The sequence below is a fragment of the Staurois parvus genome, unplaced genomic scaffold, assembly GCF_062004578.1.
Source record: "Staurois parvus isolate SC_StPar_1 unplaced genomic scaffold, SC_StPar_1.0 ptg000498l, whole genome shotgun sequence".
Lineage (NCBI taxonomy): Eukaryota > Metazoa > Chordata > Amphibia > Anura > Ranidae > Staurois > Staurois parvus.
Window position 1 is genome coordinate 609,283 of NW_028318294.1, and position 15,419 is coordinate 624,701.

A 15,419-nucleotide genomic window follows, 5' to 3' on the forward strand; every position below is an offset into this window, starting at 1 on the left:
TGTTTGATACATACCATCAAGTTCCTGATCAAGCTTCAATTTCTTTGCACCAGAGCTTTCAGAACTGCTAAAAAGGCAAAATAAGAGATTGTTATATAGTGAATTTTATGATTAGCTAGAATATAAGCCAGAGTCTGAAGGAAGTTTTAAATGCACTACAATGGTTTTTGTGATGCATTTACTCCCGGCTAACAATACAGAATTAAAGAACTTGAACTCTCTCTTAAAGTGTTACTAAACCCACAAAAGTAAAATCAGTCTGTATATGCAGTAAAGCATGCTTTTTATACTCACTGTGGAACCTAAGGAGTTAATCCTCTGCATTGTGTAAAAACACAGTTTGATCCTGTCTTCTCTGATCCTCCCCTTCTTCCAATGTCCCCCTCTTATCTCCTGGGAAGACATCTCGTGTGGTGTCACTCTGCACATGTTCAGTTTGGTGTGTATTGCTAGAGAGGTTTCTTTTTTTTTTTCTTGGGAGGGTGCATATGATCAGCACAGGGCCAATCAGCACAGTCCAGACAGATGTTAGGTGTTCTGCATCCTCCTAGAGCAGAAAGAAAACTCCTCCTACAAGCTTTACCAGTGCTCTGCTAAACACTGATAGAAGTCACAAGACTGCTTTAACTACTGATGAGAAACGGTATTTAGCAGTTTATATTTACTAAAATAATTGCATTTCCATGTTCTGTGTATTGTGGGAGACCAGATATAGTGAATGCAGGGTCCGAGGAGAGCGGATATAGTGAATGCAGGGTCCGGGGAGACCAGATATAGTGAATGCAGGGTCCGGGAGACCAGATATAGTGAATGCGGGGTCCGGGGAGACCAGATATAGTGAATGCAGGGTCCGGGAGACCAGATATAATGAATGCAGGGTCCGGGGAGATCAGATATAATGAATGCAGGGTTCTGGGAGACCAGATATAGTGAATGCAGGGTCCGGGGAGACCGGATATAGTGAATGCAGGGTCCTGGGAGACCAGATATAGTGAATGCAGGGTCCAGGGAGACCAGATATAATGAATGCAGGGTCCGGGGAGACCAGATATAGTGAATGCAGGGTCCGGGGAGACCAGATATAGTGAATGCAGGGTCCGGGGAGATCAGATATAGTGAATGCAGGGTCCGGGGAGACCAGATATAGTGAATGCAGGGTCCTGGGAGACCAGATATAGTGAATGCAGGGTCCAGGGAGACCAGATATAATGAATGCAGGGTCCGGGGGGGCCAGATATAGTGAATGCAGGGTCCAGGGAGACCAGATATAGTGAATGCAGGGACGGGGAGACCAGATATAGTGAATGCAGGGTCCGGGGAGACCGGATATAGTGAATGCAGGATTCTGGGTTTAGCAACACTTTAACACACACAAAAATCTCTTAAAGATGGTAAATGCTGTAATTTATTTTTTTTAAGCTGAATTTTAGGTATGATTTTTCTTGCACAGTTACATTGGATCAATGTAAGCATGCATATATTATACCTGACAGATCTCTATAGGAGCTGCAATCCATTGTAATAGTTTCTACTGCAATCCATTGTATAGTTTCTGCTACTACAGTGATACAGTAGAATCAAGTCTTCTGGCTTCCCTTTTGCATAGTAACTGCTCACTGGGCACTGCCACTATTCACAAAATATCTTATATTTTTTTTCAATGAACGTAAGGCGTTGATTGGCCAAGGTGGAGAGGTAGGGCGGTGACATCACCATCTCCACCTCATTAAATCAATAAACGCCTTGTATTCACTGAAATTACAGTCAGGTCCATAAATATTGGGACATCAACACAATTCTAACATTTTTGGCTTTATACACCACCACAATGGATTTGAAATGAAACAAACAAGATGTGCTTTAACTGCAGACTGTCAGCTTTAATTTGAGGGTATTTACATCCAAATTAGGTGAACGGTGTAGGAATTACAACAGTTTGCATATGTGCCTCTCACTTTTTAAGGGACCAAAAGTAATGGGACAATTGGCTTATCAGCTGTTCCATGGCCAGGTGTGTGTTATTCCCTCATTATCCCAATTACAATGAGCAGATAAAAGGTCCAGAGTTCATTTCAAGTGTGCTATTTGCATTTGGAATCTGTTGCTGTCAACTCTCAAGATGAGATCCAAAGAGCTGTCACTATCAGTGAAGCAAGCCATCATTAGGCTGAAAAAACAAAACAAACCCATCAGAGAGATAGCAAAAACATTAGGCGTGGCCAAAACAACTGTTTGGAACATTCTTAGAAAGAAGGAACGCACCAGTGAGCTCAGCAACACCAAAAAACCTGGAAGACCACGGAAAACAACTGTGGTGGATGACCAAAGAATTCTTTCCCTGGTGAAGAAAACACCCTTCACAACAGTTGGCCAGATCAAGAACACTCTCCAGGAGGTAGGTGTATATGTGTCAAAGTCAACAATCAAGAGAAGACTTCACCAGAGTGAATACAGAGGGTTCACCACAAGATGGAAACCATTGGTGAGCCTCAAAAACAGGAAGGCCAGATTAGAGTTTGCCAAACGACATCTAAAAAAGCCTTCACAGTTCTGGAACAACATCCTATGGACAGATGAGACCAAGATCAACTTGTACCAGAGTGATGGGAAGAGAAGAGTATGGAGAAGGAAAGGAACTGCTCATGATCCTAAGCATACCACCTCATCAGTGAAGCATGGTGGTGGTAGTGTCATGGCGTGGGCATGTATGGCTGCCAATGGAACTGGTTCTCTTGTATTTATTGATGATGTGACTGCTGACAAAAGCAGCAGGATGAATTCTGAAGTGTTTCGGGCAATATTATCTACTCATATTCAGCCAAATGCTTCACAACTCATTGGACGCCGCTTCACAGTGCAGATGGACAATGACCCAAAGCAGACTGCAAAAGCAACCAAAGAGTTTTTTAAGGGAAAGAAGTGGAATGTTATGCAATGGCCAAGTCAGTCACCTGACCTGAATCCGATTGAGCATGCATTTCACTTGCTGAAGACAAAACTGAAGGGAAAATGCCCCAAGAACAAGCAAGAACTGAAGACAGTTGCAGTAGAGGCCTGGCAGAGCATCACCAGGGATGAAACCCAGCGTCTGGTGATGTCTATGCGTTCCACACTTCAGGCTGTAATTGACTGCAAAGGATTTGCAACCAAGTATTAAAAAGTGAAAGTTTGATTTATGATTATTATTCTGTCCCATTACTTTTGGTCCCTTGTCAAGTGGGAGGCACATATGCAAAGTGTTGTCATTCCTACACCGTTCACCTGATTTGGATGTAAATACCCTCAAATTAAAGCTGACAGTCTGCAGTTAAAGCACATCTTGTTTGTTTCATTTCAAATCCATTGTGGTGGTGTATAGAGCCACAAATGTTAGAATTGTGTCGATGTCCCAATATTTATGGACCTGACTGTATATGTATTCGTTAGCTCCAACCTTCTATGCCGCACTGCTCCTGCCAGCAGCTTCGACTGAGAGAGCTTCTTGTTGTCAGGAGGTTTTGCCACTGTCTTCTTCTCAGGCTCCTTCTTCTTTTGCTCTGTGGATGTGGCTGCTATTGTGCGGGCATTGTGAGATATCAGTTAAGAAGAAAAACTCTCCATTAAGGGTGTAGGCTTCCTTTCTGCATGTTATCTGTAATCTTACCCATAGAACTATGGACACTAAGCCATCAAACCTCCAGATGAACGACACAAACAGAAAAGACTTGCACACACACCACAGATTGTACAGACTCATAAGCATCCTGAAATAAAGCCCACCATTTACCAACACTTCGTTTTGGGGGATAGACTTGGCAAATATGAATACTCCTGTACGCTCTTTCATTCCTGCCCGTGACCCCCTTTGGTATTTTTAATTTGTCTTTCTGTAGTTGTAAACGTAAGAATGTTCTAACCCTTCCTTGTTTTACTGGAAAAAAAAAGTGAAAATAAGGTGCAACTCCATCCAATTTTTAAAAAAAATTTAGAATAAATTCTGTCTGAATTTTACTGGTTCAACTTTAACGCACGTTGATAAGGTTATTACTTTAATCCGATCACAAATATCTAAAAAAAACTATACACACACGCAGGTGTGAGGAGGATGGAGTACCCCACAGCTAAAGTAGGAGGTACTATGGAACTCTTTAATAACAGCTGGGATTTCTGGGATCAATTTCCGTATGGCTTACTCTCCGTACCACCCACTTCCCAATGATGCAACGATTTAATATGATAGTTGGGTTGAACCTGTTGACTGAACCTGGTGTGAGCTTTTCTCTTTCCAGTTACTGTCTTTTTGTTACTTGTCACCATACCCTTACTGGGCACCTCTACTGATTCTTTCGAACTTTTGCTGTCTTTGGAATGTCTTCCAACATTCACTTTATTTTTTTAGGCTTCAAGCAATCACAGAAGTATTGTTGGCAATTGTAATGTCATTCTGTCTTCTAATTTATGTTCTTTTTCATGAAAAACTCAAAAATATATTGAAAAAAAAAATTATATATATACACACTGCTCAAAAAAAATTTAAGGAACACTTTTTAATCAGAGTATAGGATCAAGTCAATTAAACTCCTGGGTTATTGATCTGGTCAGGTAAGTAGCAGAGGGGGTTGTTAATCAGTTTCAGCTGCTTTGGTGTTAATGAAATTAACAACAGGTGCACTAGATAGGCAACAATGAGACAACCCCCAAAACAGGAATGGTTTTAAAGGTGGAGGCCACTGACATTTGTTTTCCCTACTTATCTTTTCTGACTGTTTTTCACTAGTTTTGCATTTGGCTAGGGTCAGTGTCACTACTGGTAGCATGAGGCGATACCTGGATCCTACAGAGGTTGCACAGGTAGTTCAACTCCTCCAGGATGGCACATCAATATGTGCCATTGCCAGAAGGTTTGCTGTGTCTTCCCGTACAATCTCAAGATCATAAAGCAGATTCCAGGAGACAGGCAGTTACTCTAGGAAAGCTGGACAGGGCTGTAGAAGGTCCTTAACCCCACAGAAGGACCGGTAATAGCTCCTTTGTGCAAGGAGGAACAGGATGAGCACTGCCAGAGCCCTACAAAATGACCTTCAGCAGGCCACTGGTGTGAATGTCTCTGATCAAACAAACAGAAACAGTCTTCATGAGGGTGGCATGAGGGCCCGATGTCCTCTAGTGGGCCCTGTGCTCACTTCCCATCACCATAGAGCTCAATTAGCATTTGCCACTGAACACCAGAATTGGCAGGTCCTCCACTGGCGCTCTGTGCTTTTCACAGATGAGAGCAGGTTCACCCTGAGCACATGTGACAGACGTGAAAAGGTCTGGAGAAGCTATGGAGAACGTTATGCTGCCTGTAACATGGTTCAGCATGACTGTTTTTGTGGTGGGTCAGTGATGGTCTGGTGAGGCATATCCATGGAAGGATGCACAGACATCTACAGGCTAGACAATGGCACCCTGACTGCCATTAGGTATCGGGATCAAATCCTTGGACCCATTGTCAGACCCTACGCTGGTGCAGTGGGTCCTGGGTTCCTCCTGGTGGATGACAATGCCCAGCCTCATGTGGCGGGAGCACGCAGGAGGTTCCTGGAGGATGAAGGAATTGATACCATTTAATGGCCCCCATGCTCACCTGAACTTAATTCAATAGAACACCTCTGGGAGATAATGTTTCGGTTCATCCGACACTGCCAGGTTGCACCTTAGACTTTCCAGGAGCTCAGTGATGCCCTGGTTCAGATCTGAGAGGAAATACTCCAGGGCACCATCCTCGTCTCATTAGGAGCATGTCCCGACCTTGTCAGGCATGCATACAAGCTGCAAATACCAGTTGTATGGCTTTCTCTGGCTTCCATACTATCCAAGTTACTGACCTGGAACAAGCATGCAAATTAGAAAGTCACATAAAAGTCTAAACTTCATTTGCATACTGGTTTAAGAGCAGCGATTTAGAAAGTCCAAATTCCCTGGATCAGCATAGCAGCCAAAAAACCTGCAGTCAAAAAGACTCAGAAAAAATGTTCATTTCACAGTCTCAAACACCTGATTACTCCTTCTGTGAGAATTAGAGTACAGCCATGGCCAAAAGTTTTCAGAATGACACAAATATTAATTTTCACAAAGTCTGCTGCCTTGGTTTTTATGATGGCAATTTGCATACTCTCCAGAATGTTATGAAGAGTGATCAGATGAATTGCAATTAATTGCAAAGTCCATCTTTGCCATGAATTGAACTTAATCCCAAAAAAACATTTCCACTACATTTCAGCCCTGCAACAAAAGGACCGGCTGGCATCATGGCAGTGATGCTCTCATTAACACAGGTGTCAGTGTTGACGAGGACAAGGCTGGAGATCACTCTGTCATGCTGATTGAGTTAGAATAACAGACTAGAAGCTTTAAAGGGAGGGTGGTATTTGAAATCATTGTTCTTCCTCTGTTAACCATGGTTACCTGCAAGGAAATACATGCAGTCATTGCTTTGCACAAAAAGGGATTCATAGACAAGAATATTGCTGCTACTAAGATGGTACCTAAATCAACCATTTATCGGATCATCAAGAACTTCAAGGAGAGAGGTTCAATTGTTGTGACGAATGCTTCAGGGCGCCCAAGAAAGTCCAGCAAGCGCCAGGATCATCTCCTAAAAGTTGATTCAGCTGCGGGACCGGGCACCGCCAGTGCAGATCTTGCTCAGGAATGGCAGCAGGCAGGTGTGAGTGCATCTGCATGCACAGTGTGGTGAAGACTTTTGAAGGATGGCCTGGTGTCAAGAAGGGTAGAAAAGAAGCCACTTCTCTCCAGGAAAAAGATCAGGGACAGACTGATAAAAACCTTGTTCGGAGAAGAAAAGGTGAGCGCTACCATCAGTTCTGTGTCATGCCAACAGTAAAGCTTTCCCGAGACCATTCTTGTGTGTGGTTGCTTGCCAGCCAGGGAAGTGGGCTCACTTGCAATTTTGCCATGAATAAGCCATGAATTCACAGCCACGAATAAAGAATGGTACAAAAAAATCCTGTGAGAGCAACTTCTCCCAACCATCCAAGAACAGTTTGGCGACGAACAATGCCTTTTCCATTGCATGATGGAGCACCTTGCCATAAGGCAAAGGTGATAACTAAGTGGCTTGGGGGAACAAAACATCGAAATTTTGGGTCCATGGCCAGGAAACTCCCCAGACCTCAATTCCATTGAGAACATGTGGTCAATCCTCAAGAGGCGGGTGAACAAAAAACACCACAAATTCTGACAAACTCCAAGCATTGATTATGCAAGAATGAGCTGCCATCAGTCAGGATGTGGCCCAAAAGTTGATTGGCATCATGCCCGGGGGAATTGCAGAGGTCTTAAAAAAAAAAAAAAGGGCAACACTGCAAATATTGACTCTTTGCATAAACTTAATGTAATTGTCAATGAAAGCCTTTGACACTTCTGAAATGCTTGTCATTATACTTCACTATACCATAGTAACATCTGACAAAAATATCTAAAAACACTGAAGCAGCGGACTGTGAAAATTAATATTTGTGTCATTCTCCAAAATTTTGGCCAGGGGTGTACAAATATTGCATTTCCAGCTTTCAGTGATACAACTTTCCTTCATCTAACAGTTAAAAATTAAAAAATAAGTTCTGCCTGGACCCACCTAGAAACACGCTTATCTTGCCAGAAGCAGAACTATTGGAAAGGACAGATCATGAGCACAGTTTTTAAAGGGCTCTGCTTACTGTAATGCAATTACTACTACAGCGGGTAAAATAAGTATTGAACACGTCACCATTTTTCTCAGTAAATATATTTTTAAAGGTGCTATTGACATGAAATTTTCACTGAATGTCAGTAATAACCAATGCAATCCATACATACAAAGAAACCAAAACAAATAAGTTCAGAAATGATATAGGGAAAAAGTATTGAACACATGAAGAAAAAAAAGATGCAAAAAGGCATGGAAAGCCAAGACACTAGCTGAAATCAATCTGTAATTTGAAAGCAATCCTGCCCCTTGTGAATGCAAATTAATATCACCTGATTCAGTCTCAACTGAGGCCCATAAAAAGGTGTCTCATTAATAAGGTGTATACATTTATTTCAGGTACTTCTATAGCGCCATCAATTTATGCAGCGCTTTACATATATATTGTACATTCACATCAGTCCCTAACCCTCAAGGGGCGTACAATCTAAGGTCCCTAACTCACATTCATACATACACATACTAGGGACAATTTAGACAGGATCCAATTAACCTACCAGCATGTCTTTGGAGTGTGGAAGGAAACCGGCGTACCCGGAGGAAACCCATGCAGGCTCAGGGAGAACATGCAGACTCCAGGCAGATGGTGCCGTGGCTGGGATTCCAACCAGCGACCCTAGAACTGCCAGGCAGAAGTGCTAACCTTTTCACCACTGTGCTGCCCATACTCATAACGGGTAAAAGCAAATAGCTCTTTCAAGACCTTTGCAACCTTATGTTGCAAAACATACTGATGGAATTGATTACAAAAGGATTTCTAAACTTCTGAATGTTCCAATGAGCACTGTTGGGGCCAAAATCCAGACGTGGAAAGAACATAATTTCACCATAAACCAGCCATGACCAGGTGCTCCTCGCAAGTCTTCTAACAGAGGAGGGAAAAGAATTATCAGAGAAGTTGTTCGAGGACCACTTGTGGAGAGCTTCAGAAAGACCTGGAATTAGCAGATATAATTGCACCACGCAAGACTCCATTGCTGAAGAAAAAGCATGCTGAAACTCATTAAAAGTTTGCTGCACAACATTTAGACAAGTCTGTGAAATACTGGGAGAATATAGTCTGGTCAGATGAGAACAAAATTGAACTCTTTGGATGCCATAATACACACCATGTTTGGAGGTCAAATGGATCTGCACATCAATCCAAAAACACCATACAAACAGTGAAGTTTGGAGGTGGGAACATCATGGTGTGGGGCTGTTTTTTCAGCATACGATACTGGCAAACTTCAAGCCATTGAAGGAAGGATGAATGGAAAAATGTACCAAGACATTCTTGATAAAAGTCTGCTGCCATCTACCAGGATGATGAAGATGAAATGAAGGTGGACATTTTAGCAAGACAATGATCCCAAGCACAAAGCCAAGGAAATTCATTTGGTTTCAAAGAAAGTAAATAAAGCTGCTAGTGAGGCCCAGCTAATCACCTGACTTGAATCCAATAGAAAATCTATGGAAAGAACTAAAAATCAGAGTTCAAAGAAGAGACCTATGGAACTTTCAAGATTTGAAGACTGTTTGTGTAGAAGAATGGGCTAAAATCACACCTAAGCAATTCATGTGACTAGTTTCTTCATACAGGAGGCGTCTTGAAGCTGTCATTATCAACAAAGGATTTTGTACAAAGTATTAAATAAATGTCACTTAGAGTGTTCAATACTTTTACCCTGTGTCATTTGTATCGCTTAGGGATGGACTCTGTCATAGGGATCACACAATGAATGTCTTGGAATATGCATGCCTTGCTGCCCTCAAAGAACCAGGGAGTCCAAAAGTACTAATAGAGAAAAACAAAATAGAGGGCGCACCGGTCTTGTGCATTATCTTTAAAAATATGTTTATTAAATTTAAAAGAAGGTATTCTACTCACAAAAGTACATGAAAATAAGAGCTCTGAGGAAGAGGCTAGTCCTCGAAACGCGTCAGTTTATTTTGGATGTCCATCATTCTTATCACAATTCAGAAACGCAGTGCGAATTGGACAGAGCGGTCTCATATGATGTGCTTATTTTCATGTACTTTTGTGAGTAGAATACCTTCTTTTAAATTTAATAAATATATTTTTAAAGGTAATGCACAAGGCCGGTGCGCCCTCTGTTTTGTTTTTCTCTATTAGAGTGATGGAAACTGACTGCTGGAAAACGTAGGTTAAAAAACTGTCAGTTTATGTACATTTGCATACCGCGTTTATGCGTGTTTGCATTCAGAAGCGTTTTTAAAAGATAACCTCACCAGACCTTCCCAAATGCCCAGAATGCACTGAAAAATAGTAAATAATTAACTATTTCAGACATCTTGAAATTAATAGAGAGAGCAGAAGCAGAGAGAGCAGTATGTGTTGAGAATACCGGTCTTTTCTGGTTGTATTCACTATGGATCCTATCATGAGCATAATGCAGCATGTTCTACCATTTTTTCCTTCACGTGAAACCTGGAACTGACTGCGCTGGTGTACCGGGTCCATTTGAATACATGGAAAACACTTTGCATGCACTTCTGATGATGAAAAAAGGCTCTTGACAGCATCTGGATATGGAACAGTTAAAAAAACGATTCTAAACGCAAACACTTATAAAGCGTTTGAAACACGGGTAAAATCTACTCCTGAATGCAAGTTTGGTGCGTTAAAAGAAACAACTGTAAACTCAACTGCCTGTAAACGAAGATGTGTACATGGACACATAGAAAACATTAGGGAGAGTTCAGGGGCTGCTGAAAAACCGCTGAACAGCTCCTGAACAGTTTAGCAGCTGCAGTATACATGAGCCCTAATACATAAACAAATGGGATGGGTGTATAATTCACCATTGATACCAGTAGCTGGCACAAATTATTTTACACCAGGGAAGAGTGTTATATCAGGTATCTGGATAAAAAATGAGAATGCATGTTTAAAGGATATAATGAAAATGGGGGAAATGTGTTCTTTTCAGGAGTTGAAATATAAAAAGGATATGTTTTATGTGATGGATGAATGGAGATACCACAAATTAAGAGACTTAGCTACAACACTTCCACAGCCATTAAGAGCGAGTGAAAATTTGTATCCATTTGAGCAATTGTTGCGTTTATATGGCATACAAAAACATTGTACTTCTCGTATTTATAAAATACTCGCCACAATAGCTAAACCGATCTTACCCCCATATATGAAGAAATGGGAATATCAATGGGGTACACAACGGAATGAGCAACAGAGAAGGAAAATATTTAGAACTGCTCATGGGGCAATTGATATGACCAGAGTGGAGATGAATTCTAAATTCCTGGTAAGATGGTATATTATACTTAGTAGAGCACATAAGTATCATCCGGAGGATTCTTTGTTTTGTTGGAGGGGTTGTGGAAAAAAGGGTACAATGGCACATATATGGTGGGAATGTCCCAAAATACAGGAATTCTGACAGTTGAATAATAGTGCAATAAGTGTCAGAGATTGTAGGAGAAGGCATATTAAAAGACCCATAGCTGTGTTTATTTCACAGTACTGACCTTACAGTGAAACAATACAAAAATACAATAGTTCTTCACTTAATTAATGCAGCAAAAGGGCTGTTTCCTAAGTTCTGGAAGACCCAAGAAATCCCTAGAGTAAAAGATTGGATAAAGAGGGCGGGCAGCACAGTGGCTAAATGGTTAGCACTTCCGCCTGGCAGTACTAGGGTTGTTGGTTCGAATCCCAGCCACATCACCTCCTGCCTGGAGTTTGCATGTTCTCCCTGGGCCTGCGTGGGTTTCCTCCGGGTACTCCGGTTTCCTCCCACACTCCAAAGACATGCTGGTAGGTTAATTGGATCCTGTCTAAATTGTCCCTTGTATATGAATGTGAGTTAGGGACCTTAGATTGTACGCCCCTTGAGGGTTAGGGACTGATGTTAATGTACAATATATATGTAAAAGCACTGCGTAAATTGACAGCGCTATATAAGTACCTGAAATAAATAAATATTCAATATATACAGTTAGGTCCATATATATTTGGACACAGGCACAATTTTAGATTTTTTCAGGTATTTACCAAAACATATTCAAGCTATAGTTATATAATGGATATGGGCTGAAAGTGCACACTATCGGGTTAATTTGAGGGTTTGTACATCCAAATTGGAGGAAGGGTTTAGGAATTACAGCTCTTAAGAGTAGCCATCCTCCCTTTTTCCAAGTATCAAAAGTAATTGGACAATTGAATCAAAAGCTGTTTCATGGCCAGGTGTGGGCTACTCCATTATATTTTTTTCAATTAAGCAGGTAAAAGGTCTGGAGTTGATTCTAAGTGTGGTATTTGCATTTGAAATTAAAGACTTCAAAAATTAAACAAATCCATCAGAGAGATAACAGCAACATTAAGAATGGCCTAATCAACAGTTTGGTACATTCTGAGAAAAGAAGAACGCACTTGTGAGCTCAGCAACATAAAAAGTCATGGACATCCATGTAAAATAACAGTGGTGAATGATCGCAGGATCCTCTCTATGGTAAAGAAAAACCCATTCACAGCATCCAGACAAGTGAAGGACACTCTCCAGGAGGTGGGCGTATCATTGTCAAAGTCTACGATCAAGAGAAGACTTCATGAGAGCAAACAAAGAGGGTTCACCACAAGGTGCAAACCATTCATAAGCCTGAAGAATAGAAAACCAAGATTAGACTTTGCCAAAAAACATGAAAAAAAGCCAGACCAGTTCTGGAAAAGCATTCTTTGGACGGATGAAACCAAGATTAATCTGTGCCAGAATAATGGTAAGAAAAGAGTGTGGAGAAGGCTTGGAACAGCTCATGATCCAAAGCACACCATGTAAAACATGGTGGAGGCAGTGTGATGACATGGGCATCCATGGCTTCCAGTGGCACTGGGTCATTGGTGTTTATTGATGATGTGACAGAAGACAGAAGCAGCTGGATGAATTCTGCAGTGTTTAGAGAAATACTGTCAGCCCAGATTCAGCCAAATGCAGCAAAGGTGATTGGACAGAGCTTCACAGTACAGATGGACAATGATCAAAAACACACTGCAAAAGCAACCCAGGAGCTTTTGAAAGAAAAGAAGTGGAATATTCTGCAATGGCCGAGTCAATCACCTGATCCCAACCCAATTGAGCATGCATTTCCCTTACTGAGCGCAAAACTAAAGGCAGAAAGACCCACAAACAAAGAACTGAAGACAGCTGCAGTTAGAGCCTAGCAAAGCATCAGAAAGGAGGAAATATAGGAGAATATATATATATAAATAAAATGGTGACGTGTTCAATACTTATTTTACTCCCTGTATATTAATACACATTTTAAGACCCTACAAAGATCAGCTGCAAAAAGTCAAAGGATATTCGAAATTCATTTAATTCCTTCATTTCTTCTTCTCTTCTCTCCTTTTCCAACATTTCCTGTTTTCTTGAAACTTCATCCAGAAACTTTGTTTCTTCTTCATCTAAGCCTCGCACCATATTTTCTAAAGAATGCAAAAACACAGTTCAGTGTACGGCAAAGTTTGGAAATGTTAGAGCTGATTCACACATGTGCAGTGCGGATTGAAGCTCAGGTTTCACAGCTAATTGATACAGTAGTTGTTCACTGGCTCATGTCAGGTTTGCGTCAGGTTCAGGACAGGATTAGCTCTCAATAGCATGTAATCCGCACCTGAACCAGACCACACTGCTCAGAAATCGTGCATGGCTCTTTTTCAAACTGCACTGAATCCGCACCGCCAGTGCCCCGGGCATATGTGAGCACGCACCATAGGAAGCAATGTCTTTTCACATGTCATGCTGATTGGATGCGGTTCAAACCACATCCAATCCACATACATGTGACCTGGCACATAAGGGTCTTATTTTAAGAAAAAGCCAGTGAAATAATTATTTTTTGTTTTGTGACACCTCTCTGTATCACACTATAACATTTTATAAGTCAGTGACGAGTAAACAGAACACAAAGCCATCTGATTGTAATAAAAATGGAAGTGTTGCTGCCTTACAGCAAAAAAATTTTATATATTTCAGCCTACCAATCTTTGGACAGCTGCCTTAGTTTTCTTTGTCTTCCTTTATATTCACCTAATGATGTGAGCAGTAAGTCTGTTATTTTTAAAATGTTTAACTGACCAGCTGTCAAGCAAAATTGCCAGTTACAGGCATACCTGTGCACAGAGGCTGGTGTAAGCTTTCTAATGTTCCCTCTCCTGTGTCACAGCTCTCTAGCAATCCTTGATAGCAGCTGTGAAAACTCCAAGTGCTATTAATACTTTTGAAGGTAAAGTCGGTTCTTACAAAGTCTTGTCTTGATACAATGGCATCATCACTATTTTTCCTAATTGGTGCAAACTATTTTTTCCATTGACTGAGGCCAGCTAGTGAAAGAAAAACAAAGAGGGTTACACTCATAGCTTGGAACTTACAGGAGGTTAAAAGATCTGATGCTGCATCAATTCCCTGATGCCTCTGACACAGAGAATCGAGTGATCGAAGACCGCTGGTCGCTTGGCTCTCGGCAGTGAGCAGAGTCACCAACTCCTTGTTCTGCCCCTCAAGCGCTCACTGGAGCACTGGGCTGCGTAGTGGGTGGGAGCTGCTGGCTCATGTTCCAAGTGGCGCACTTAGAGGCTGAGCCAGCTGGCAATCAGTAATCTGGGTGGATCCCGACATAAAAGTTGGGATGCCTCCAGAGTCTGGACCGGATGAAAGACGTCAGCTGACAGTGGACATTACCCCTGCTGTTGACTGAATCTGGGTCACAGGAGTGCAGAATGAAGTGCACTCTGTGACCTACAGGAGCAGTAGGGCCAAAAGAGCTCTGGCCCACTGCTTCCCTTATGTGTTTTTTTTTTTTTTTAACATCCAATGGCCAAAATAGAGCAGTAGGGGAGCAAAGAAAAGGTCAGTACATGAGGTTAGGGAGGGTGGAAGATATGTTAACCTTATTTTAACCTTCTACAAGGAAAAAGCACGGTTTTAAATGGCAAGTTCACCTTTACCAAAAAACTGTCTATGCGGCAAGTGGTGTCTGTAGATAAAAACAAATTGTGCAGCTTTTACTAAAGTTGAATAATGCCCTTGCTAAAGGTATAAGCCATTTACGTACTTCCTGAAATTTTGAATGTGGATGGACATACAGAGGCAAAAATAATATTTGATCCCCTGCAGATTTTATAAAAAGAAAAATGAAAGGTCTATAATTTTTATCATTGGTGTTTTTTAAATGATAGAGACAGCATATCAACCAAAAATCCAGAAAAACACAATATAAATGTTATAAATTGAGTTGCAGTTCAGTGAGTAAGATAAGTATTTGATCCCCTACCAACCAACAATAATTCTGGCTCCCACAGACTGGCTATGTGCTCATGCGGTACACAGATTAGTCCTGTTAATTTAAGAAGGTGCTCCTAATGACAACTCATTATGTGTATAAAAAGACACCTGTCCACAGAAACTCTTTCTTCCATTCAAACCTCACCATCACCATGGGTAAGACCAAAGAGCTGTCAATCATGGATAAGATTTTAGACCTGCACAAGGCTGGAACGGGCTACAAGACCATCAGCAAGAAGCTTGGTGAGAAGGAGACAACTGTTGGAGCGATTATTCGCAAATGGAAGAAATACAAGATATCCATCAATCACCCTTAGTCTGGAGTTCCATGCAAGATCTTGCCTCATGGGGTAAGGATGATCACAAGAAAAGTGAGGGATCAG

The 15,419-nt window shown here is 41.4% G+C and overlaps 1 protein-coding gene across 4 annotated transcripts in view; it reads right to left on the reverse strand.

Moving 5' to 3' along the window:
• Positions 1 to 15,419, reverse strand: part of PSME3IP1 (proteasome activator subunit 3 interacting protein 1) — a 32,518-nt gene that overhangs the window by 4,448 nt on the left and 12,651 nt on the right. For 3 of the 4 annotated variants that reach the window (XM_089689788.1, XM_089689785.1, XM_089689787.1), the window contains 3 exons: positions 13,056 to 13,178; positions 3,434 to 3,566; positions 15 to 67 (listed from right to left, as the gene is read on the reverse strand). In XM_089689788.1, the coding sequence (XP_089545914.1) occupies positions 15 to 67; positions 3,434 to 3,566; positions 13,056 to 13,178 (309 nt within the window). The remainder of the gene's footprint in view (positions 1 to 14; positions 68 to 3,433; positions 3,567 to 13,055; positions 13,179 to 15,419) is intronic. The other variant, XM_089689786.1, reaches the window with a different exon arrangement.